The sequence below is a fragment of the Excalfactoria chinensis genome, chromosome 16, assembly GCF_039878825.1.
Source record: "Excalfactoria chinensis isolate bCotChi1 chromosome 16, bCotChi1.hap2, whole genome shotgun sequence".
Classification (NCBI taxonomy): domain Eukaryota; kingdom Metazoa; phylum Chordata; class Aves; order Galliformes; family Phasianidae; genus Excalfactoria; species Excalfactoria chinensis.
In genome coordinates this window covers 3343947-3371012 of record NC_092840.1, presented here as the reverse complement: position 1 = coordinate 3371012, position 27066 = coordinate 3343947, and the positions used below count along the sequence as shown (strand labels likewise).

General features: G+C 50.7%; 1 protein-coding gene across 5 annotated transcripts in view; it reads right to left on the bottom strand.

The window, feature by feature from the left end:
• The window catches only part of CABP1 (calcium binding protein 1), a 48529-nt gene that overhangs the window by 4816 nt on the left and 16647 nt on the right, over positions 1–27066 (bottom strand). Inside the window, exons 1-4 of one of the 5 annotated variants that reach the window (XM_072351343.1) lie at positions 19787–20123; positions 8247–8495; positions 3508–3678; positions 11–41 (exon numbers count right to left, since the gene is read on the bottom strand). In XM_072351343.1, coding sequence (XP_072207444.1) covers positions 11–41; positions 3508–3678; positions 8247–8291 — 247 coding nt within the window. In that variant the 5' untranslated portion in view covers positions 8292–8495; positions 19787–20123. Of the gene's footprint in view, positions 1–10; positions 42–3507; positions 3679–8246; positions 8496–9442; positions 9616–19786; positions 20534–27066 lie in introns of those variants that run through there. The other 4 variants (XM_072351345.1, XM_072351344.1, XM_072351341.1 and 1 more) reach the window with 4 other exon arrangements.

The following is a 27066-nucleotide window of genomic DNA, read 5'->3' as shown; positions in this document are numbered from 1 at the left end:
TGAGTTTTACCTTCAATTTCTTCTGGACGCAGTTCTCTATCCTGCAAAAAGGGAACACGCTACGTTAATGTCATTTGCTTGTCACAGACAACATTCCAGAACAGCACATGTTGGAGCAAACAGTTTTGGGGACAAACAGTCTTGGGGCCAAGCCAGAAAGCGAGAGAAGAAACAAGAAGGTGATGACATGTTTAATACCATCTACCTAGCTCTTCTGTGGAAGCTCCTCTCCATCCCACCTGCTGCACAGGGCCATGAAGGCTATTCCCCCAGACAGAAGAAACCTGGGCCAGCACAAGCCTTGTGTGTGGGGCATCCCCACCTGCCAGGGCTGTGAGTATCACGGGGCTTGTCGCGTCATTCCCTAGCACAAGTCCTGGAGCACAGACTGGCCCTGCAGCTGCTCTAGAGCTCTGACTGTATTTCCTACCTACTGCAGCTCCTGTTGAAACAGCCAGATCAAAATAGCTGGAAGCTGCTCCTGCCACCAGAAGCTACAGCACTGTCTGCTTGGATCCCTGCCTGATCCCTGTCCTGCCAGCGGGACAAGGACAGCCAGGAGCTCTCCTTCAGCCAATGCCCCCTGCGCCATCTCCTACAGCCAGTCACCCCAGGAAGGCAGGAGCTCTCCCCTTCCCCCCAGCCTCACACAAGCACTTTGGAACCAGGCATGAAGGCAGACACACAACACGTACATCCTCAAGGTCATCTACAAACAAAACAGGACAAGGATTCACCATGTTCAGGAAACACTGCAACATCCAATCTGAATTTCTTGGAAGAAGGGGGAAGTTATAAAAAAAAGTATAGGAAAATTCCAACACCGCACCAAGAAGAAGAGACGAGCATGGAAATGCACTGCTGCCTGGTTTAAATGCCCTTCCTAATTCCTCTCATGGCTCCCAGGCAAATCCAAAAAATGAGAGAGTTTGGAAACACAGAAATGCAATCTCTTTTGTCGTCTGACTCTCGGCTTTTCCCCTCAGCCATGGGGAGTTTCTCCTTGCCTTCCAGCTGTCCTGCAGTCTCACCACACGTCCCTGCAGACAGAACCCTCCAACGGTTTGAGAAGGACGATCCTTTGCTATGTAACTACAGGCTCCTCTGGAAACTAATGGCGGCTGCTCGGAGCGCACAACAAACTAGGACACACACTGGTTTACGTCTGTGCAAAAGGGGCTGTGCCAGAGCAGTGACCAGCGTGCCGCTCATAACCTTCCCAGAGGCATCTCTGCGCTGGATGGAGCTGTCAGAGCGTGCTGGCTTTGCAGCTTCATCCTTCACAGACCTGGTATTTTCAAACATGTCATCCCATTTGTTCTGCTTTCATGAACACCAAGCAATAAAGCAGTCCAAGCCCCACATACCAGACACAGGAGGCTTTATTGCCCTCCCGTCTCAGATAAAGCAGCGGATGAGAACCGCCGTGGGCAGCACCGACACCGCGTGCACCTCAGTGCAGCCAGTTCACAACCAGCACTCCCGCTGCGCTCCGTATGGCAGCAGCTGCAGGGCTGTGGTTGGCACCACGGTACCGACAGCCACACAACTGCTGTCCTGTGAGTGCCTGAGGACGAGCACGGGCCTTTCTCACAAGCCCCGTCCTCCTCCCCACTCGCCACGTTGCAAGCAACATGACCGACACGTGTCAGAAATGAGGGCTTCAGCTCTCGTTCCACACGCCGACAGGGCTCCCAGCACAGCTCTGCACATGCAGATTGTATCATCAGAGAGACACAGGCTGCGAATGCAAAAGGAGGAGGAGGGTTTAAGTCCCTCCAGGAATGTGACTCAAGTGGTAACGAACGTCACCAAGAGGTTTTCTGGTTTAAATTGCAGAAAAGAATTTGGAAGGAAAAAAGAAGATACAGGAGGAAAACAGCTTGAGAAGAAATGGGCCGAGTAGGGAACATACGGAAAGAGGAATACAATGTCCAGAGTTCAGATCCCAGACATGAGCAGAGGTGACCCTCCAAGAGCCCATTTTACATAATGGCCTTACTCTCGTTTATTTCTGTTCCGTGCACTATAAATCCTGTTGGTCCAGAGAGTCGGTAAAAACAAAGCTGTTTATCAGATGCACTTATTCTACAACAGGGCAGAGATATCACTAATCCTATTCTGGGGATGCTTTCGGGTGCACTGAGTGAACATGGCTACCCGTCAGCGTGAGCCTTCTGCGGGGAGCTGGGCCCGTGTCCTACAGTGGGAGCTCTGCCCATGGCACCACGTGCTGGTGTCACACTGTCACACCTCCTGCTTTAAGGACTGGCCAAAGGAAAGTGATGGCTTAGAGGCTGGAGATTAAGAAGAACAAAATCCCTTTGATCAATAATGACTGACTGCAGTTCTTCGTTGGGTTGTAGGTTAAAAATGAGGTTTTGGAAATGAAGATCTAGGTGTGTCCCCCAGCTGTACACAACCGTGTCAGTGCACAACTGTGAAAGGCATTTCCTACAGGGGCAAGAAAGCTCTGTTGGGTAACTGGGGTGAGCTTTGTTTTACCAGAAGAATATGAACTGCACAGGATTAGTGTGTAACGTTGCACATACTCATCAGGTTTCTTTGTCCATGTCTTTAAATGCATTACTGTCAGAAACAACCTTCGTGTGCAAAATTACACATTACTTCATGGAAAGATACGATATTGGTATGCGTGTCCCTGCCTATTCAACACATCCACGTGAATACCTTTCAGTTTACATACAAGTATATTTTTTCACTGTTTATATGCAGATACTCACGAACACAGTCACAAATAGGTCTGACTGAGCAGATAGATGTGTTTTTGCTATCTATCTGTGTGTACAGGCAATAGCATTTGGCCGTCTGGCACTATTTAACAACATGAGGACAGACTGATGTTCCTTGGTTTCTTTGCCTGGGAATGCTGCAGTGCCAGGCTGCGTATAAGAGCGTATGAGAGACTATGCTTGGGCTTCTGCAAGGAGGCAGATGCACGCTCATTTCTGCCTGTATTAGCATGCTTGCTGCGAGCTGACAGCAATGGTAACAAATACAGGCATCTCTGTGGGACAGCTTGTTCCCAATATGGATGCCCTGATTTGCATCAAAGTGACTATTTAGCCTTAAATGCTAATCTGAGCCTCTGGGAATGTGAGGTGGAAGTCTTGCTGGAACAACAGCTTTGAACACTGGACTCCTCTGGAGTCCATCTGACAGTGTAAGTCCCGAGGTCCTAAGTTCTCCTCCTAAATCCATGTAACTTCATCTGCTTGAGTTTAGGCTTTGCTCTCTGTTTGTCACAGCCGCGCTTTTAGAATCCCCCTCACTTGGTGTTTAGGCACGGGGGATATCTCTGCACATCCTTCAGGTTAGACATTTGCTTGTGATTGCATTTGCTGGAGCTGGAGCCGGGATGCTCGAGACCCAGGGCTGGGGGTTACGGAGCTCCACGCACACGGAGCACGCGGGCAGCCCCGCATCCCTGGCTCAGGTCCGGGTGGCTTAGTGCGTGTCTCACCCAGCAGGGTGTAACTTACGTACAGGCTGCCTGTTTTCTGCGAAGCCCTTCCTCAGGAAGATGCATGCTGGCCCCAGCAGGTTGTGCATGACGGCGCAGTTCTGGGCCAGCACCATGAGCGGACCCTGGTACTCCGACGGCCCCTCTTCGCTCGTCTGGACAGCCTTATAGCACGTCTTCTCCTCATGGCGGATCTTCCCAGCCAACCAGCAGCAAGCAAACAACACAACAGAGGACGTTACCTCCCCGTCTCACCCAGCCTTTCCTCTGAAGATTTACTGAACCGCCTCGCAGAGCCATTATTGCTAAACTTCCTTCATCTGGTCCACGCTGCGTCCCCCCCCACCGATCTATTATGGTCTGTATAGAAGCAGTAAGGCCAGCAGTTCACTTTCAAAAGCTGACAGAAGTACAGCCAACCGAGAGAGTTTCGCTTTGAAATGACATCAAACTCTCAACTCTCACATCTGCCCAGACTGAACCCGAAGGGCAGAGCTCCCACTGCCGGCTCCAGACTTAGTGAGTCCTCAAAGTGAGCTGCCAAGGCCGAGCACAGCCCGGCACGAAGGGACGCGTGCCCTGGGCACAGCTGCTGGCAGAGCCCCCCCAGACACTCTGGCTGGGCTTTACATCTCATCAGCCAGCATCACGCACAATAGTGTTATCAAAAGGCCTTTTAGGGCATCAGGTGGCTCTGCCAGCAGCGGGCTCACACTCCTTGTTGCAGTGCTAATTTGTCACATCCTCGAGGTCTCAGGCAGTTTCTGCACTGACCTCTTCTCATTGCTTACATTTCCAAGTGGAGGTCAGTCACAAGCAAAACAACTTTGTCCATTTGCACATTTTTTAAGTGCAGGTCCTGCTAAGCCAGGGCTCCAGAACAGGATCCAGCACTGGATTTTATAAGGAGGCACTGCTTTCCTTTTATAGAAATGCATTTTCCTGGCTCTGCAAAAAACATCTTATCCTGATATTCCCATGCAGCTATAAAAAGCCAGCACAACCCACAGGACCCTTGGTGTTAGAGAATAAACATTAATCAGACACCAGATTCCTCCTCAGGAATGACTACTTTTACATCCAGTGTTCCCAGGGGTGATCAGAGATGCTCTCTGTCAGTTGTCACTGTCTCCTCCATTAACCCTTAAAGCCTGAGGTGCTTTTTCAGGCTGAAGCACCACACACACACACACACAAACACACACACACCCCTCTCACTCTTACCAAACCTCCTGTATCTTCTTGCTGTGTCTGTGTGCTGTTGCCTCGCACACATGGCTTGTTTGCATTTTTATGGTCTTACACCAATCTGCTCGTGTATAATGTCATGTGAATATTAAGCATCAAAACAAAAAGCAACCCAAAAAGCAAGCTGCGAAGAAAGAAAATTATCAAGCAGAAAAGCATTTTTGTTGCTGTCATGGAGAAGGTGAAAGTCTGTCTCCAATTCAGGGTGACACACGGGATGCTCGTCCTTTAAAACCTGAAAGATGAGCATCCATCCACAACTGGCGTATTACCAGCTCAGCTAAATATCGTGGCATCTGTGTTGAACTGCACAGCTCTGTGACATCAGCACAATGTCATTCCAAAAATTACCAGCTTTTCTTCTTTTTCTTGGCACATTTTTTCAGTTTAGTATTGCAAATAATACGACTCGCTTAAAATAGCCCCCATCAGTTCTGCATTTCATTCCAGTGAAGACGGATGAAAGACCAAAGTCCCCACAGCCTGCACCTAATCCTTGTTCCCTGACCCTTCCAGTGAACAGAGCTTCCTGCCAACTCACTCAGCAGTGCCGAAGGGTGATCATCCCATTATTTTCCTGTGTGTGTAAATATTGCCAGTTCGATGAAGCAGTTGCCAGGAGCATTGAAGAGCTGGACAGACACCCAGCGCCAGGTCTCTCAGTGAGACCCCTGCAGGGGCTGCTGCCCTGCCAGGCAGCCCCAGGCATGAATCCCTCTGCCTGGCAGCCTCCCAGGCTTCTCCTGAAAGCATCCCCTCTATCACACTCCTCCTTCATCCAGGCAGAGCCAGGAGGGAAGCTGCTACAGGGGTGCAAAGCAATATCAGCTGCCTGTTAGAGGGGGAAGGCAACATGCAACAACAAGGAAAATAGAAGGAAAGGACAGGGTCTGCATGCCAGAGGGTCTTTGCTGAGCACCAGGTCCAGAGGCATCTCTTCATCACCACTGAGGGTGGAAAGGCACCAGACTGGCCAGCAGGGTCCTTGGGGAAAGCAAGCCTGCTGCCTGCCAGCACTGGGAGACAGAAGCCTGAACATCATTATCAAACAGACAAGGATGAGTCCCTACCCAGGCCAGACGGCGCCTGGAAAGGGTCCCCAGCTTTCTGGTTGAAGTCACATATAGAAGAGAATAAACCCCGGTACCCAAGTTCAGCTTTCACACACACATCATCTACAGTCCCTCGTTACCATTCCAGTGAAATGCAAGCAAAGTGTGAGCAGGTAATGTCCCTCCATCAACTTTCCCTCAGGAATGGATATTATGAGCAAAAGGCCTTCAGATTCCTAAGCCATTCTCCTAATCACCTTAACTCTGTTTCCACCCGCTGAGGCAGGAGCACATGGTGGAGATCAGAGCAATAAGAAAGCTGTGCCTGGTAGTTCAGGCTTAACAGCAAAGTAGTGCTGTGGTCCCCGGACATTCACATTCAAAGGAGCTTTAGGGAGACAGGAGTAGGGTGAGGACACAGGAGAGTGGCAGGCAGAGAACGATTGCTTCTTCCCAATATAACTTAGTACCACCCAGGGCCTCATCTTCCTCACTGTGTTTCCTCTGAGTTTGTCCCAGGTAAAATCTGAGAAAAAAAGGATCACAGAAAAGCCAAATGAAGACGTGCAGCGTGAGTGACCCACCGAGCATCCACCATAACCGCGTGTGTTACAGCCCAGAGCACAGCACAGCCCTCAGGACGTCTCAGGACTGGTTCCTGAGGCTGGGCTGAAGTCTGAGAACTCTCTAACTCAGCTTCCTAACTTCCCCTCTTTAGTCCTGCCTTCCCAGGCCTTCTCAATAGCACTTCTAAAGCACAGTATTTGAAGCAGCTTTTAGGAATGAAAGCATAAATTACCTAAAAGACTGATCACACAGAGTTTGTAAGTTATTCAGACTATTTTGCTTCAAGAAGCCCAGCCACACTTCAGATTTTAATTGCAATTTCCTTGATCGTGTTGAGCACAGCTGCAGCCAGCTCCTCTCATTGCGAGTCAGAAGCAGCCTAGGAACAGCCAGACTGCTCTTGTTTTGGATGTACATTTGGGTAAGCCTCACCTCCTGCCTCTTCCTGAAGGTCACCCTGACCCAGGGACCAGTCTTGGCACTATCAAACTGCAAACTCCCTCCTCATGTATCCCTTCGTGCCACAGCTGTACCATTACTGGCCTATGTTTACAGCTGCTAAGAAGCAAATCATGCTCCCACACAGAAAAGGCACAACTTAGGCCTTCCTAGCACGGAGGTGCTCTCCTCACTGCAGGGTCTCCTGCATGCAGCATCCCGATGGCAGTGGCATTTGCTGCCAGCAAGGTCTCTGTAGATGTAGCTCTTCATTTAAGTATTTCAGATGCTCAGCCTAACTTCCCGAGGAGTGAATCAAGAAGCTTTTTGCTGAGTTACTGGGTTTTCAGCAACGTCAAGCAAGTGCTGCATGGCTGACAGGTACTCGGTGCTGCAACGCCTTCCGCAGTCAGGCAAGAAATACCACTAGGACAAATTGTTCTCACTGCAGTCTGGTCCCTTAGAGCAGAACAATTCCTGAATCTAATTCACCTTGGGATCATTTTAAAACCTCAGCACGGGGCAGTTTGTGGACTGGAGCCTAACAGGCACACGTGACAACTTGCATATGAAGTGCAGCACACACATGGGCCACACTGACGTGCAACACGACGCATGAACACGCAGCTAATGCCTCTGTGCATGCCTCAAAGGCATGGGCAGATTGCAGAAAAGCATGCTTCTGTACCCAAATGCATGTCAGCAGATCTCGATATGTGCGTATGGAAGGATGGATGCGCGTAAAAACATATGCATGCCTACAGGCAGACTTCTGTGAGGACACACACTATGAGACAGAGGCACGTGCAGCCATACAAGCAGGGACAGGTGTGTTACACACCTTCCCCATGTGCATACACACAGCAAACATTGCCACCAGCTCACACACCTCCCATTGAGTATGTAGAGACACAAAGGACACACACGTACTACAGATACGCTCGTTAACTGTGCTGATATGTAACAGAAGTACATAGAGCACACACCCCCTCATGTGCCCATGAATGTACGTCCCAGGAGAAACGACACACACAACCAGACTCATGCAGACACCTCCTGGTTGAAGCACATGCACACACGTGTGCAGACGGACACAAACTCACAGGTATACACAGACATCAGGACGCACTGAAAATGCACGTCAGTGTGTTGTGCACATCAGCAGGAACAAACCTGCACACACAGCGGTGCTCAGCCACACACCCACGGAGTGGGGCACACACCTACTCACGTGCGTGCGTCTGCACGCATGGATTTACGCTCACGTTGTGGCATCCCAGGCTCTAGTGGCTGCACCTGCACATGCAGCTCTTACAGACAGGACTCCTGCAGAGAGCTGCACCCTTTGTACACATCCTTGTGTCTCTCCCACCTCCCTTTCCCACCTGCCCACGACGTCACCCATCCCAAGAAGCGGGGGTGGAAACGCACAGTGCGCTTTGATTTGGGGAACATACCTTTTTCGAGAGGTTTCTCAGTGGAGACTTCACACAGTTGCCCATAATATGCTGAGTCTGCCTTTCCGGTGGACTTGGTTATAAAGGAACTGAAGCAAATGATCCCATTAAAGGTATTCCTTGGGAGCAAAGCAAGAAAGGCAGCGCAAGGCAAATCCAAACAGCTACTGGCTGCTGGGGCTTCCCTCTTCAGGGAGCTTTTTCTCTCTCTGCCTCTCTCTCTCCGTGCTTTTACTTTATGTTCACTTTCTTGAAGAGATGAAGCAGGAAGGAGAGGGAGGGGAGAGAAACAGACAGAAAGAGGGAGAGAGAGGGAGAGAGAGTGAGAAGGGGAGAGAGGGAGGCGGATGTATAATCTACATCAGATTAATGTTCAAATCCCTCCCACCCCCCTCAATCTGCAGGCAAGATTGTTTCACTCATGGGAGAGGGCTGATTCAGGCAGAATTAAAACAGAGAGGCACTGCAAGAAGCGATTTCGGTGATGAGTTCAGCGAATCCAGCTAGTTTGGGTACACGCAGCCTCTGAGCACCGCAACCCTCCCCACCCCCCTTCTGACTCCTCTCGGTTTTTCAATCACCAGACAGCCAGGCTGGCCAGAAGGCAATCCACTTAGGGGCTTGGAGCAGAGCGCAGAGCTTGTTTTGGAGCAGAAATGGACCATTTAGCTGGGTGGGACCTGTTTCAGCTTATAAAGACTAGCAGACCCACAAGTCCCTCAATCTTTTCCTGCCACACTGGATGCAAGCCGGGAGGCAGCAGTCCAGGATCCCTGTGATGCTCTCAGCCCCAGGACAGTAATTTTAACCACAAGGGAGATACCTTGAGCAAGTCTTAAAGGTAAAGTTTTACCAGCTTTCTGCAAGTAGAAAAGCAACGGCGGGTTTTCCTGCATCTACCGTAGAAGAGCTCACACCTGAACCAGAAATCTGAATGGCCCCAGGCCAGGTGATGTGAAGCAAAGGCTTTGGACATCAGATCCATTTATTCTGTTTCCAAACACCTGACCCTGGGGCTAAATAAGGGGCTCCAAAACCAAGAACTGACTCTGAGTCTGTGATTTAGGCCTGTTGTAACAACAGAATCCTTTCTGAAAGGAAAGGGATGAGTCCCCTGTACCTTTTCCTTTGTTCTCAGGCTGAGCGTCAGAGCATTCAGTCCAAAAGGAGGTTTTAAACTGCAACACAAAACTCACCATCACCACAGGCAACAGGACCTGAACAGGACAGTGAATGCATCCTTAGCCATGAAGCCACTGTGGTCGCAGTTCCACATGCAATGCCATGAAGAATTTGCTCCTTCAGGAAGGCCGGCAATGATCCTGATGCTTGCCTCTGCAGCAGGCTTGTTGGATGCTCAGATGTTCAGCTGAAAAACGTCACAACTTCCTTTGCAAGAGTGGTTCCAAACAAAAGGCTCTGCAAAAACCAACCTATGGACTAAGCACTTTGCAGCTCTTTCTTTGTGCAGAAGCCAAAGACTCACTCTCCCAGCAGCTGTAAGGCTCTAGGACAGAGAAGGATAAGCTATCAATGTCACGACAAAGCAGGGCTCATTCTGCTTCCATCCTGATGGTGCTGTGGCAAATTAAGTATGACTGGAAGGTGCACCAACAGTTGTTTCAGAGTCTAGAGGCTTCTTCCACGTGAGGAGGTGAGTTTAGGAACACAGATACGACAAGAGCCAACAGCTTCTCCAGTTCCAGTCACAGCCAGAAGTGCACAGCAATGTGGGATAGCGCTTCACACTCTTCCTTGCACCAACCTCTTCCCAAGAGGGAAAGAAGAGGAACAGCCTCCTCTCAGGTTCTGTCAGGGCCTTCTTCACTGAATGACTGGGGAGGAGGTGCCCAAAGGCCCCCGGGCCCTTCAAAGTCAGACTGGAAGACACCCATTGTGTGCAGGGCAGGCAGGGAGAGGGACAAAGGGGGTGGGGGAGCTCTGGTCTGGAAATCTCCACATCGGAGCACACCCACGCAAAGCAAGCTGGCCTAACACCTCTTGTCAAGGCTGGAAGATCCTCGACACAAGGGAAATGCACAGTCACTCCTCAGGGACTGTGCCAGCCCTGGGCCCTTGCAGCAGGAGACAATGCAGGAGGATGCTGAAACTCCCAGCTCCTCTCAAGACTGCTAACTTCAGCTCCTTTTCTCTTTCCCCTCTTATAGCAGCTAATAAAAGGTCGACCCACCCTCAATCAATGTGCCAGTCATTAATAATGTCCTCTGTCAGCTGGAGCCATTCTCCAGGCTCCTTGTTTACTGACACAGTGAATGTCTCCCTCGAGCAGAAGCTGCCACACAACAAGCAAGACGCCGGAGCCCCTGCCCAAGACAAACGACTCCAATTCCAGAGAGAGAGAAGAGAGCATCGCCTCACTGCCAAGAATGAATCTCCCTGTGACAGGCAGCAGAGGCCAGGAATGCCCTGCAATCGAGGAGTGCCCCTTTCCTCTTCCTCCTGGAGCGAGGGAGCTGAGCAAAGGAGCCGGGAGGATCCACGGCAGCCCCAAATTGCCAGGGATAGCAATGAAAGGGAAACACCGAGTGCATCTTACTGAACTGTGAGTGCCTCTCAACAAAAGTCGGGATGGTCACCCCCTAAATATTAACTGGTACCAGAGTGTTACGAACCAGCTAACAGAAAATTACTGCAGCTGCCTGCTCTCCTGCCTTTCTTTCCTGCAGTTGCAGGCAGTTACATGGAACGCAAAGCAAAGAGGGTACAGAAATCACCTGCCAGGCCTGGAAGGTTGTTCACCGTCCAGGAAGGGAAGAGGCAATGGGAGCCCATTTGCAGCAAGTTTGCAGCACAGTCCCAGTCCTTTGGCTCTGCAAGAACTGTGGCAGAGCCACAGGGGGCCTGAGAGATATCATCGTGGACAATTTTCTTATCTCCTTATTTACCCCAAATCTCTTAAGAACAACTGGGCAGCACATCACAACCTAACACACAGACCCCGTGGAGTTTTTTGGAGCAAAATCACTGGAATCTTGTTCCCATCACCACCATTGCAGCTTAGAGATATGCAGGAAAGTGGGGTTAGCAGAAAGGTCATTAGAAGATAAGAAGGAACATATTTTCTCCCTTCCTCCAACTGAGGCTGCTGTAAGAGAACATGATGCTGAGAATAAGTGTGTCAAAAGCATTTGTGTGTAGGTGCTGATCTGTGGGCATGCCTATATCTGGGGTAGTAGTCAGGGTGCGTGTGGGAGGGCTGCACATGCATGTATACTGGCTTTCCCACACTGTTCTTTGTGGCAATCACACTGTTCTTTTATGGTCTGGGTCTCTGCTGTAAACTCTCTGAGAATTAGTAGGAACTTTGTGAAACGCGCGACTTGTTTATGTGCCTGAATTCCCCCCTTTTCCTCCAAAGACCACAAGAAGATCAGAAACCTTTGTGTATGTAGTTTGGCACTAAGTGAGCTCTCAGCTCACAAGCAAGAAGAGTTTGGCATGCTGACTGACCTTAGCACAGAGCATGGAGGAGGGTGGATATCTTGGTACCCAACGGGGAGCAATCTGGGTGGTTCAGTACCTTTCATCCTTTAAAGAGCAGCAGTGCTATACTTCGGGCTGGTACCACTGCTACAAACGCTCTTTCCAAAGGAAAATGTTGGATCCCACCTGGAATGCTCGATCAGGTCATTGCTTGTGACACAACACAAAGGGCAGTCTCACTAAGAGGGAAGGGGTAATCTCTGAGGAGATTCACTCGGTGGTTATAGATCTGTATTTTGCAAGAAGCAACCCACTCTTGTTTATTGGATGACCTCAAATGTGCCACAGCATTTGGATGTGTCAACATCTTTCACTTGCCAGTGCTGCCACAAACCCTGCTTCAAAGCTCCCAGCGCCCAGAACTCCAAACTTCTGTGACTGGCTTCCATTCTGTCTGCACCATGCTTACAAATGCCTGTGCTGCATACTGAGTTCGTCTTCTAACCTCAAATGAACCTTAAGCACAGGTCCATATCAAAAAGCGGCACCAGCAGCTATTGGCAGATGCAGCCCATATCCTCATCTGGGGGGAGGAATATTTCTGCACAGAGTTTGGGAACTTTCTTTGCTGTCAGCTGTTCCAGAAGGAAAGCTTTGCTGACTCATGCTGTGCATAATATTCTCCTCCATTAGAGCAATTGGATCATATTCAATCACAAACAACAGAAGGGTTATTAAAAAGAGCAAGAATGTTTTCCATCCCTCTCAAGGTAACAAACCCTGGACTGTCAACTTCTGTCGAGAACAGCTTTGTCTGCAATTAGCTAGTTCTATTCCACGTTAGATGAAAAGAGGTGAGCATTTGCCAAACTCCTGACACCTTCCATGCAGACCTGATGCACGTATTTTGCACCATCCCTCCTTCCAAGTCCCTGCACAGAAGATATGCTGGTCAGAGCTCAGTGTGTTGCAGCTATTTTTTGCTTTTCAATGGGCTACAAAAAGACAAGTACAAGCTTGACAGCCCAGAAGTTGCTGTAACAGTTTGCCATGTATATTCAGTACAAGGATGGTTTAAAACAAACCTTATGTGGTCCCTTTCCTTTCCTTTGCTCAGGGATAGGAGAACTGTGAATCACTCTCTGTCTGGGACTGCTGCAGAAGCAGCTAATTGTGCCCTGGATCCCTCACCTCTTTCAAAGGAAAAGGAGACAGGAGTGGTCAGCAGGTGCTGCAGGAAGCATGGGTGATTATCAGATGAGCAGAGCCCTGGCAATCAGTACTAACCAAACACTGCAAACCAAACCTGCAGGGACATGTGAGAGGTGCCACTGTGGTATGGAGGTCTGTCTCACTTCTGTTCTAAACAAGGACCTGACAGCACCTTTGGAAGGATCGAACTGCATATCCCAGTAGGAGATCTGCAGCCAGGTTTAAGTGCAGCTGGTCACAAACCACCTAAAATCTTTCTGTGTTGTTTCAGCAGAGCACAGCGGGGCTGTTGGCGGGTTTCTGCTTCCTGCCTTCAACTGTTGTGACATGATGCCTCACAAAGTAACATGGCTGCCTGTTTCCTTCCAAGAGCAGAGAGTTTATTTCATCTGCGTGGGATGAAGCAATGCTATATATTCTTCCCAAAGATACAAGGTGCAAAGTACTCTAAGGGAGGAACGGATAGAAGAGAGATTAGAATATGGCTAACGACTTAATTTGTACACAGTATTGAGCTCGCGGTCTTATGCTGGTACAGAGAACTACTAAGAGAATGAAATGTGATCACAGAAGCTACGATTGCTGTTTGCCTTTATTTCTAAGAAGGGCATTCAACTGAAACTGGAGGATTACTCGAGTTCATGGGCACTGCTGTTGCTCTCTAAGGTCACAGGAATGTCAGAGGATTACTGAAAAGGGAACCCAAAGTTGGCTAAGCACCCTGTACTGAATGCACGTCATATAGCTGCTTGTTATTGGAAATCAATACCACTGTACCACACATGGGCTCATTGGGGAAAACCGGCTACTGAAGCTGCAACGCTAGAATGGACCATAGCTAACACAGCTGCCAAACCTGCAGCCCATTCACTCCATCTTTCCTGACACTTTGTTCAAACCCAACACTGCGTCAAAGAAAAACCAAGGCACTGTAGATGGGTGAAATGCACGGTGGACTAATTTAAATGATGGCTAATTCATTATTGAAAGATTTTATTCTCTCAAAAGATAAGCTGAATCCAACAGGAGGGCTGTGCTCTCAGCGCATTAGCTCACACTGCTGTATATTTCATGAATTTAATATTTAATGAATGTTCCTTTAGCTCGGTTTTATTTGGATGTCTTTCCATATCCTTTTAAAATACATTTGTTTAAAAAGTAAATCATTGACCAAGATTAATGTTTACTGGCAGACCCACCGCAGGCAGGCAGCACTGCCCTTCAGTGATTCCCTATGGCTGGCTCCCATCCCTCCAGCTTTTCAGAAGCAACAAATGTGGTAAGTTCTCCAAGTTGAGCAAGTGGGGAGCTGAGTGGATGGGCTGAAACAGAACGGTGTTCTTCTGTGTCCGTGTTCATCACTGTGGAGAACACACAAGACGTACCTTGGCAGGTATGGTGGGTATCAGCGGGCAGGGACGTACGCGAGCTCTGCTTGGTTTTAAGCACAGCAGTGTCAGTATGCACAGAGGTGCTTGTATGGTCGCACACATTCATCAGCAGCTGCATGCATACAGACTGTCGGTATGCAGACAGGACATTTATACAAAGCCTTTTTATGTCATCCTACATGCACAGACACAGGCTGTGCCCGCACATGCAGGGCAGGAAGCATGGAGGCTGTATGAGATGCATGCAGGTACCCAGAGCGCTGCAAACAGCTGCCTGCTGCTCAGCAGGACGTGCCATTCCCCACTGGGAGAACAGGAGCCACAGAGCTCCACCCTGCTTCCAGCACACCTTCATGGCCAGGCCCAGGACCCCAGCACCAGGGAAGGGGCTCCCAAAGGCAAGAGCCTGGCCGGCAGAGTACGAACAGCGGGGAGCGCGGCAGGGAGACGGGGCATGGCAGGATGGGACAGAGCAGTTTGAGGACACGTCTGGGGTGTCTCTGAGCTCTCAGAGGTGCCTGAAAAACAGAAAGGGAAGCTGGGGGTGGGAACGTGGTGTTTCTTCTGGATTTTGTCTCTTCTAACCTGCACATCCCAGTGCAGTATCAGTAAGTTAAGATTACACAGTCGGGTCAGCATCGCTGTGGTTACCAGTCAGTTTGAGCCACAGGAAAAGAAAAAGAATAGTTCCAAATTACTCCATTTATTTAACATTGCAAAGGAACAGCTATGAGAAGCTGTCCTTGGTTTGCCACAAGCCTTGATACATCACTGCTGCATTTGCCCTGCAGTACAGTGTAGCACAGCACACAAGAACCTGCAAACCATTCCACCTTCACCTCTGCTATCTCACAGTGCTTCGAGCCATATTTCTCAGCGCTGGCAGAGCACGCAGCAGCCTGCCTCACCAGTACCCGGGGCAGCTGTAAGCTTCCATCACAGGGCCAGTAATGCTGCTCTGCTCAGCAGCAAGAGACTCCCAGAGCTCTCCGCTGGCTGAGTTCTACACTCAGTCCTGATGCAGCAAAACTCTCAGTGGAATCAGATGAAGCTGAGTCTACTCCCGTGTGGTTCAGACAATGTGCTTTGCCCCTGCTTCCCCCCACTGTGGGGACACATCCTGGCCCAAAACAGCCACTTCTGTCATGCTGGTTAGATCCTAGGTCCATTAAGACCCGTTAGGATTAACTAAAGCCCACGAGTAAAGGAGGATCAAGCAGGGTAAGAACAGAAAAACCATTTGAGAGATGCACAAAGATACCTTCCCTGCTTTAATGGTACTTTGGACGCTGACATTAAAAGAGGAATGGGAGGTGGTGCAGACAGGAGTGGCTTTTAACTGCCTGTACAAATAGAAATACAAAAGCCCCTTTGGCCACAGTGCTAACAGCAGAAGTCCGTAAATATTTAATGATTCCCCATGGCATTGTTTGACCCCTCTGATCCCCATGCTACCAGAAGCAATTGACAGAAAACTGTTGGAGAATCACTCCACTGAAAAATTTAACAGGCAGACGGGGTGTGAAAGCTAAAGAGCTCTGAAGCCAGTCAGGTCTCACATGGCAGGATCGCTTGCAAGTTAATATTGCATGGCAAGGGCCAAAAAAAGCTCTCTTAAAGGTGCCGGTGAGGCCAACTCTGGGGCACAGGAGGAGCACAGGGCTCAGAACCTCTGCATTCCTGTACCGCAGCACCTGCACCTGCGAGCCCAAGTGCCAAAATCCTGCTGCATTGGAGGTGCTGCTGCCAGGTCCCTGCTGCCCCTGCACTGCCCTCCCAGCCCCTGCGCCGCTCTCACTGCTGCTGTCACATTAATAACGCCGTCCTGCAGCCGGGCTGCCACCTCACTGCTATCACTGCCAACGAGGTCTTGCTGCTCCCTGTTGTTAGGGGCGTGCTGCCACTCGGTATTGCCCTGCTGTGAAACTGCACACCGTGGCCATCTGTAGGACCGTGTCAGGAGCGACAGCACGCTTATTGCTACATGACTCCTCTACTGCTTGGCCTCCGGCGCCCTCCTGCTACAGGCCAAAACGGAATTATCTCCCTCCCCACGCTCCTTTTTGTGCCACCGTCCCACTTTGCTGCAAGATCACAGAGATCTCCCACCAGCTGCATCACTGAGTCACTGCCCAGCTCTCACTGCTGGGCTGAGCCACCACCGCCGTCCCGCTGCCACGCAAGAGGCACAACCAGCCCGTACTCACACGGCTCGCAGTCATTGTGTCGCTTGGTGGCAGCGTCCCTGTGCTCACTCACGGCCGTGCTACCAGAAGGGCAGCACAGTAATAACACCACCCTTGCTGCCTTCTGCTACAATGGGATGGTGCTGTCAGACCGGCACAGCCCTTTGCTATTATCATGCCAAAAGTGATCTCCGGCATACAGAACAGCTCCCATCTGGAATATTGTATTACTGCTTCATTAGGCTGCTAAACTCTTCAGTCAAACTACACCAGCACACTGTTACCACATCCGTGCACTGCCAAACTCCTGCCGCATGGCACCAGTCTCACATCTCTCTTCTGCACAGGATCACATTACCACGCTGCTGTGCTGTCAGTGCCGCGCTCCCTCTGCTCGGAGCTGTGCGGCGCCGCTCGCTCACCTGCTGCAAACTCCACAGCTTTGCTGCTGCTGCTGCGTCCCCGAGCCGGCGGGGGAACGTTTCATCAGGCTAAGATGACATCCTGGCTCAGAGCAACACGTCACCACATGCCCCTGCGTCTGTTAATTGGTGTAGTGCTGGGATGCGCTAAATGAGTACGGCTGTTTTATGCTATCACGACATTGCTGCACCGACATCGCACGAGCCCAGTTAATAAAATAGCACCACATCCCAGATTCTGGCTGTATCCTAGCATTCTCCCGGAGCACACACCCACAGTGCACTATATTGCTGTGCCAGTTACATAAACATGGCACTTCTGCCTTCACTCCGTCTTTTTCCTGCACGGTTACAGATCTGCCTCCCTCAGACAAAATCCTGCGGTTCCGGACTGCTCCTTTTCGCTCTGACTGCAGTGACATCCTCTGTGAAGTCATCCCTGCAATGTCTTCTGCAGATCTGATTGTACCTCTGTGGCGTCTGCATCTGCACCGTGCCGGAACAAGGACGGTGTTCCACATCTGTACAGCTGGGACAAGACACGCTGGTGCTGCTGGATCACAGCTGCAGACATGCATCGCGGTGCTTCCCTCCTTACATGTACTGCAAAATTACTGTTTTAACTGTTGCACAGTGGGTTGTGTGGGCTGGAAAGAAGTTCTTGGATTAAACGAATCGTCTTCTGAGCTCTTGCTCTCTTCTGATTGCAGCATGAAGCAGGCTGCTCTTACAGCACCTGCAGCCTCGTGCTGCAGCCCGGGGCACTTCTGTGCTTGTGGCCACAGCTCAGCCGTGGCTCCAACCAGGGCTCCCGCAGGTGTGAGTCCTCCTGCGCCCTGACACAGCCCTCACACTTCCACACAGCAGTTACTTCTCCACTCACAGCAGCAACATCTCCATCATTCAACTCCACAACAGAATTTTCCAGTTCTGACCCTACAGCCTTCATTCAGCTGTATCGTATCAGGATTTGATACCGCTGCAACAAAACCTTCACATCTCCCTTCCAGCATACAGCTCTCTGCACATCCCATATTGCAGCTCCCCTGCTTCTACACACCAATCCCTGAACAGCCCTACTACATCCCACTCCTACAACCCCCACTAGATGGTTGCTTTCTCATCATTACTTCAAAGAAAGTGAAAGATGAATACAGGGGGGAATGGGAATAAATAATATCACGCTCGCAAATAAAGGTGTTGGTGATTGTTTCTCAGTGCTGTTGCTATGTGGTGAGTGGAAGACCAAAAGCCTGAATGTGTCTCTTATCTGTAAGTAGCATTGTTTGAGGCCAGAACTAAATTGTGCCAAGTCCGTGGTGCTCAGGAGTGTCTCCTGGCACTGGAATGCAAGCAGCAATGCAGGTAAGGGCTGGCATGTTCAGGTAAGGACTGGCAGGGAGGAGCCCTGACCTGGGTTTGTTGGTGGTGCTGGCACTATGGGGACAGGCAGCTCCTCAGACTTCCAATCTACTCTCGGATGCATATTCAATGCACTGAGCCCAGGCATTTCTGAGCCCACAGATTTCCAAACAGTGCCATTTGCTGTGACCCAGCGGGGCACCACAGCACTCACACGGCCCTCCTTATTGCTGCTACACAATGTTCATCTATTTCTGGTACACCTCTGTCTCGTTCTGGAGTAAACACAACCGTAACTCTCACACGCAGCAGACTGTCAGTGAGGATGCAGAGCTGCCGAGAACAGAAGAGGTTTGATTTTCCTCTGGAGAAGTCAAGATGAACAGAAGTAGACAACAAGATGAACAGAAGTAGACAACACGTCCTGGCAGCAGGCTGAGCAGGGAGAGGTGTGTCACGTCCGTCCCTTAAGTCATCAAAATCCCCCTTGTTCTCTCCGTAATCTCAATCTGAAAGGGCATTCTGAAAGCCTCCCAAACCCACTTAAAATAAATAAATAAAATAAAATAAAATAAAATAAAATAAAATAAAATAAAATAAAATAAAATAAAATAAAACACAACAACAACAAGGAAACCCACAAATCCTAATTCTGGCTTAATCGACCACTTCCAGAGCTGCCACCCAGGCTGCTGCCTTATACCTATAATTGTGCTTCTGGGAGACTGCAGTTACATTAATCTTCCTGGAGATTACATCTCCCAGTAACATCCCTAAACGGCTCCAAAAGAAAATTTCAAGCCAGTTTCCCTCTGCCTTTTCATTTCCAAAGGGTAACAGCCCTGCCCGCTAATTCCACTACCAGAGGCAGCTAAAAATGACAGCTTTGTACCCAAAGCGCTCGCAAACACCGAAAGCATCTGTTCCATCCTAACACAGTGATTGGGAAGGCTTCGGAATTGGGTCAGGATTTTTTTTGTCATCCTCCCCACTACCTTCTCCTGACAGCTTCTGCCATCAGAAATGATTCATATGCTGATTGTACAGAAATGTACCATAAGGAGATGTAAACAAATACAGCAACGCAAGGCGGGCAGCCAGAGAGATAGAATCTAATAAGTAAATATCCTTTTTTTTTGTGGGGGGGGGAAAGAAACACAAATCGCTTCCCCGACTCTCACCCCAGCGGGCAGCGCCGCAACTTCTTCCCCCGGCGGTTGGCAAAGCCGGTTCCGCTCCAGCACCACCGACAGCGCCCTCGGGCCGCGGCCGTGCCCCGCGGCGGTCGGAGCGCGGTGCCCCGGCGGGCAGCGCGGGGATCTCCCGGGGTCGCTCCGCAGCGCCCCAGCGGTGCCGGCTGCTCCGGGGCCGCTCGGGAAGGAAGCAGCGCATTTACAGCGCGGATGCGCCCCGGGGTCGGTGCCCGGCAGCGGGACGAGGGCGAGGAGGGGAAGGAGGGAGGTAGGATGGGAGGGAGAGAGAGGGGGAGAAGGCGGAGGCGGCGGGGGCTCCGCGCCCCTTACCTGGCCGAAGACCGAGCTGAGCATGGGGTGCAGCTGGTGGAAAAGGGGGTCCGCTTCCACCGACCGCTCGCTGCCGCTGGACTTGGTAGAGCACTTGCTGCTGGATTTGGATAGAGGCGAGGCGCCCTCTGAGAGCTTCAGGGACTCTCTGCTGGACCTCTGCCTGTGACTGAGGAAAAAGTCCTCCTCCGCCTCCTCCCCATCCCTGTCTGAGAGCTGCTGATGGTCCTGGGGGTGACCGTGGCTGCCGTGCGGCGGGGGATGGTGGTGGTGCCGGGCCGGTCGCGCCGCTTCCTTGCCGTTGCCTCCTCTCCTTGGACCTCCTTCCGCGGGCTCCGGCTGGCTCTCCCCCCGTCCATGTGACAGCTTCCCCGCGCCCCTCGCTCCGTCCTCGCGGGCACCCGGGTGGCAGAGCGGCCTGCGGGCACTGGGCTCCCCGGGGAGCCCCTCCTGGCTCGACTCCCCGCCCGCCTGCCCGCCTCGTCCTCTGCCGTCCCGAGCACGGCCACCGCGGGGCTGGGGTTGGGGCTGGCCGCCCGCCGCCCGCCTGCTCCCCGCAGCCTTCAGCAGCGAAGTGCGGGACTCGCTCTTCGCCATGGAGGAGCCGCTCATCGCGGGGCCGCTAGAACCGCATCCCCGGCCGGGCGGAGCGCTGCCGCTGCGGGCAGGGCTGCGGCGCGCCGCTCACGGCATGTCCTGCGGAGCCCCGCTTAAATCCCGCACCGCGGCCCATGTGACAGCGCAGACAAAGGCCGCGGAAGGGGCGCTCCGGAGCGGGCTGGCGGGCACCGTCCCCCGCCGGGGCTCCCCCCCGCGCCGCCGCCAGGTGAGCCGGGGCCTCCCCCCCCCCCCCCGCCGGGGCCGGCTCGGGCCGGGCGCGAAGCGGCGCCGCGGAAGCCGCCGAGGGGGGTGCGGGAGGCGGCGGGCGGCGCTCCCGCAGCGCGGCGGGCGGGCAGGGCCCGGCGGGGAGGGGGCCGCAGGGCCGCAGCCCCCCGGCGCGTGGCGGGCGGGAGCCGCCGCCGCCACCCCCGGAGCATCGCCCCGGAGCCGCGGGCGGGGAGCGGGGAGCGGGGAGGCGGCGTCCCGGGGGGCGCGGTGCAGGCCCGGCCCCGGGGGATCCCCCGCCGCCCTGGGGAGGAGCGCGGCACCCCGCACCGGGAGGAGAGACCCGCAGGCGCTGCCTCGCGCCCGGCGCCGTCGGGAAACGCCGGGGGAAGGTAGGGGGACCGGAGCCGTGCCTCGGTGCTCTGCCGGCCGGAACGGGGCCGCGGGCAGGGCCGGCAATACGGGACAGCACCCAGCGCTCGTCCAGCCGTAGCCAGGAGGATTCGGAGCCCTCGTAGCAGCCCTGGGGTAGTTTTCTGTCCAGCCTTTAAAACGAGCAAATGAGCGCAGAGGTTTCGCCAGGGCACATCGGGAAAGGGCTGACGAACGGAGGGGATTGCACCTAAAAAGCAGATTTTTGTACCGTCTTTGTAATCAGACGCAGGTAATTAAGTGCCAACAGGTGGTTCAGTAATGATGTTCTGTTTAAAAACATTAAAGGCTAATGGTGTCAAATCAGACATATGTTCCTGGTGAGGAAAGGACCCAATTGCTTCTTGCTCATCTTCAGACAGTGACTGTGCCTCACTGCCAGACTTGGATACCTCAGCAGTTTATGTACCCAGAAAGATGAAGGTGTGATTATCGCATAATAAGCTTACTCATGCTAGCTCTGCTCTCGCTGGCACATGCACAGCACTTACTATGCAGTGGCACAGACTTCAGTGCAACAATCAAAGTGAACTTCTCTGCAGCCTGAGGTTCCATTCCAGCCCTGCTGCCATGGCCTGCACAGCTACACGCACCGGGAAGGCCGAAGCTACCACAGAAAGCAAATTACACCACAGTCCTGCATCAGCACCCTCTGCCCCTTCTGCTGTACAGTCAGATGCGCAGCAGCTCACACACACTCCACACAAAGCACCCTGTGTCCATGCTCAGGATGGCAGAGAGGTTGGTGGCCCCTCTGCCCGGGACCCCTGGCAGCAGCCGGCGTGGTGGCTGAGTGGGGCTGTTGATGGGAATTGCGATGGGGATATTTGTTGAGCAGCAATTCCCCATTCACAGATGCAGCATCATTTCAGTTCCTGATTTTAAAGCAAAGTGCTGATTGCTCTTTTTTCATCTCTAGGAGAGGCTTGCTACTGTTTGGTATCACCAGTGCAGAAGCACTGCTCAGAGGCAGCATGGCTGGCTGCACGTGAGCCCTGGCTCTCATTGCAGCAGCTGCGCTGCTGGAGCCATGGAAGCCGATGGGGTCCTGCTGGGAAGCTCAGAGGCAGCAGGAGGCTGAAATGAGAATATCTTGATACCACCCTGTCCTGGGGAAGTTCACTGTGCTGGGCTGTAACACTCAGGGAAGCTGCCATTTCTGAAGCCTGCTGACAGCGTGCTGCAGTATGGAAGTTCAGATGGGGGGCCCTGACTAGCGCCGCCCTCACCCACCTTGGGGTCTTTTGAGCTATTCCTGAGGACTGCAGTGATATTACTGCCCACAGGTGGGTTTAGTTCTTTGTCTCAGTCAACTGAGCACTGCAGAATTTGGAGACGATGCCTCATTAGTGAGTAGGGAATCACTCAGGTATGATTTATCACATTGGAGAGCACTTCAGGGATCAGGGCAAGGAGCAGCCAGACTAATAGAGGCAGGAACAATGCAAGCAAGAGCCATGTTACAGAACAGAGCAACAGAGAAATGGCAGCAGCTGAAACAACTATGAAATGAGACAGTATGACAGGAGCTAGAAACCTGGTTGTCCCTGACCCCCACATTTGGGCCTCAGCTGGGAAAGAGCCCCAGCCATTCAGAGTACCTGGACCACACTCTCCTCACTAATCCATTTCTGAGTTTCTTTGTGTATCTGCTTTTCTAGGCAAATTAATTGTGGGATGCAGTGGCTGTAAAGCATCCACTACACTCTAAAACGCCAGCTATCCCACAGCCAAATGCCAGGGAACAGCAGCGGCCCATTGCAGAGAGAAACACATAATTCCAGCGTGGCTGAGCAGCGAGACACACAGGGACATCTCTCCAGAGAGCACACGGCTTCTCCTCCATCTGGCAGCACAAAAGAGGACAGGCCTGAATCCTCAAGACACAAAGATTACATTATGTAATGTGCACGCTCACTGCTGCCAGAGATGAATCTAAGTCAGAATGGTGCAATCCAGCCAGAGGCTGAGGCAGAGGGAGCTGCAGCCCAGCCCAAAGCTGGGGCTCCTGGGGTGGGGAATAGCCTGGGCAAGCAGGGGGACTGGCTCTGAGTCCTGCCTGCACTCACAAATGCAGCACTGCCTGCAGGTGCAAAGCCCTGTTTTTCCTTAGAAAAGATGTGCATGGGAGCAAATGTGTGAGCCTTTTGGGGGCAGGGTTTGGCCAGTTCCTTTTCAGGAATCACTTATGTACAAAAAATGTCTGGGGGAGAAAAAGAATAGAGAATACAAGGGCTGTGCTGTCTACCCTCAACTCAGAAGAATGTATTTCAATTCTAGTTAGAGACAGAAGCCCAGAAAAGGAGTGTGAGAATGAAATGACCAAGAAAAAAAAACCCTCCAACAAATTGCCAATGGGAAGGCACAGAGATTCTGATGTTCTGGAGCAATTCTTTTGGTACCAGTTTTTTTTATTCTTTATTTCTGTCACCTGCATTAGCAAGAATATCATTGTCTGAAGTAAAGTGATATCACACAAAATACCTGCCAAAGAACTGTAAAATCTAAGCTGAGGATCAAGACACTAACCAGGAATTAGACCCGTAAGAGACGATGAACTGGACAGCCTGGATTTATGGCCTGCCTCTCCCTTTATTATCTTTCTATCACTTATAAAAGGTTCCAGAAACATGGCATGTCTCAATAGACAAAGATGCCAAGTATCAGTCTGCCAGCATATTGTGTTTGGACAGGAGTGTGTCTGCCTCCAGAGGAAGCAGAAGCACTGACAGCTGGAGATTCTGTTTGCTTGAAGACTTGGTGATGCTCTTCAGGGTTTACTCCATGGGAGAGGAATAATCCCAACAGCACTACAAAGGCATTATGGTTCTGGCTGTAATCTCAGTGTTCAAATCCTGATTGCAAGCAGAGAACTTCCCTTTGTGATTGTCAGGAGGAGACGGGAAGATGGACCCGAGGTCACATTCTGCAGTCAGATAGTTTCGAAGGGGGAAAAGCTGAAGTGTGATCCTGTAATAAAGCTACAGGAATGGGAAAGGAGGATGAAAAAAAGAACAGACCCCAGGAAGATGGGAAGAACTGCTGGAAGGAAGAGGGAGGGGAGCAAGAAAACAGAGGTGAGGAAGAGAATGGGCAGGAAAAAAAGTGAAGCTTACTACACATTACAGCATGAAAACAAGGGCTCACCAGAGACAGGACTGGGTTACAGAACAGGTTACAGCTCGCATCACTGCAGGGGAGGGGAAGGTTTCCAGAAGGAAGCAAGAGACCACTGCACTACAATGCTCCATGAGGCCACGGATCAGCACGCGTACAGCTCCACGCTGTCAGTACACAGCTGTCAGAGCTGGAGAGCACAGAGGTGATGCCCCAGTCTGTTCCTTGCCTTCCAGTGACATAACATGGAAGAAGATACAGTGGACACCCTGCTGCTCAATGGGACAAATACATGTGAGCTTCCTATGTGAGCAGGTACGGCCAGAACCCAGAGAAGTGATTGGGCCTTCCCTGTTCCAGACTTGCTAAAAATGAGTACTCCTTTCCTGGCATTACTCCTTACCCTGTTTGCTTCCCTTGTGCCACTTTTGAGTCTCACAGTCCCCCGGTTCACACAGCCAGCAACACAATCAATTAAGCTGGTTTAGCTGGCTTAGCTTTGCAGTTTTATGCGCCCGCAGTTGGCAAATGTCACCTCTTTCAAATCAGAAATCTCCATTGCCAAACTATGATCAGCTCTTCACAGTCACATCCATGTAGAAGGCACTGCTGTGCAGGTGGAGGTAAAGCACAAGGCAGGCAGGAAGCCCATTTAGGTGGAGGTCCGGGTGCAATTTCTAGAAGAAAATACCCTTGAAACCATTGAAGCAAGATTGATGTGGTTTCAGCAGTGACAGCAGTGCTTCTCTCTGATGGTCTCAAGGCAAAAAAGAGTTAGTCAAAGAGCAACCAGCAAAGGAATACCCAAAGAGTCATTATTTTTCCACTTGCAGATGATCTTAGCTCTCCCAGGTAATAGCAAACACGTTCAAGAGCCTATGCAGCTGTTGTACAGTCACAATAAATGAAAGATGGAAGGGAATGATCTCTTTCTGAAGTGGGACCTGGATCACAGGATTACAGCTGCTTATCGTGGACAGGTGGGCTCCTTAGCTGTATTGCATGGATCCCTGGTCATCGGGTAAAGAACCTTTGCTTTCTTTTCTGATTGAGATTGTTTAATTTTTATCATTTAAAAAATAAAAAGCTTCCTTATTAACAGCTTAAATAATTAGTTTGAGTGATAGAGACTGTCTGGGATATCCACAGTAAGGAAACAAGCAGTTCCCAGTTTTTAGGTTCTCACATCTATCAGCCTGGCTCAAAAAAAGCACAACACCCTAATGCATAGAATCTGATTAATAATGGAGCTTTATGAAATATCTTAATTATCCTATAACTTCTTCCACTTTCCAGCTCATTTAGAGCTGCATAACAAGTCTCCTAGAAGACTTTACAGAGACTTTTCTAACTACACCGCTCAGAACAGTACATGGCAGCACGTCATACTCTTTCTAGTAAAGTCAGATGTTTAAAAATACTTGGAATGTATTGTTAATTTCTAACGGCTTTGTGCATTAGAGTCATGAGGGCTAACGACAGACTATGCAGATCAAATGGAGTCTTTTCTCAACACTCCAGCTCTGAGGGACTCAAGTATGGATAAGGCTGTTATATAAGACAAGCTTCTGGATATTACTGAAGTGCTTTACAATTAGGACAGAATATTAATAAAAGACAAACTGAAAACCTCCAGCTATTAGAAAGATTAGGACTTAGCAGAGAGCTGCAGGAATGCATACGTCAAAGCTGTCTTCTTGGCTGTGATGAAATGCAGCAGAAAAGGATCTGGCAGAAACAGCTTCATGGAGGAAGGGGGGAAGATCTGCAGTATCACTAATAGTAATAATAATAATAATAGCAACTACAACTTCTGCAGAGATTGCAGTCCAGAGCAGCAAAAGACACGAAACAAGGAGAGGAGCTTCTCTTGTTCAGCAGTGTGCACACTGACAGCAGGTGTCTCTGCAAACATGGAAAGCATCTGCTCGTTTACACCTATGCAGCTGCACTGGCTTTCCTCAGAAAAGTGAGAATTGAATTTAAACACAAGGTATTTGTTGCTCAGCTGCTGCTACCTGTGCACTGGCCAAGAAGCAACACCACAGCTCTGAATGCTGTTTAAACAAACTGTGTTTTACTAGTTTTATTCACTGACTGCACGTTTTTCTCTTGCAGGCAGTGTCCTGAGGGGTATTTCTGCTACAAGTCCAGGCCCAGTTCCCTGCAGCTCTCGTGGGAATCGTTACCTGCCAGCTTTCAATCTGTCCTACAGAAATATTTTGTAGTATATGGTAATCAAGCCAATCATACTGACTGCAGGTCAATATATTCAAGGATATTCTTAGTTTTGAGGAAAACTCCTTTAGGAAAGACCTGGGGACTGACCCCTCTGCATTCCCACTCAATACCTTGACAGGGATGTGCCTGGAGCGTGTTCCCTCCCAGGCCACAGCCATCACAACCATACATACCTGCAGGTGGCTGAGGTGCCCAGACTCAGATAACTAGGCACAGCAAAAGCCTTCGTTCTGTTAAGGAGAGACAGCTGGAAAACTCTTGTTAATAAGGAATAACTTTAAAGGTATTTTGGGTGCAGAAGAATTAAGGAATGCCATGTGATATTGGAAGTAAAAAGATGCCAGAGAACGTTTGGATGGAAAAAAAAGCCACAAAGATGCCCAGAAGAGCTGAAAGTCTGGAAATGCAGAATGCAACCAGGAAAATATTCAACTGTATGTGTATATGCTAGAAATCCATGTTGATCTGAAGAAATCCACGTGTCAGAAGAAAGGCAGGCAAATCAGAAGGAAGCTTTTTGCTTTAATTATGCTCAATTTTGATCATTTTGAGACATTTGAAACACTTAAGATGTTCCAGTCAACTCTTGACTGTGAAAACCCCTTAAACATCTGTTTACGTGATGAGACAGAGCACTGCTTGGAAAAAGAAAGTGCAGAATGTTG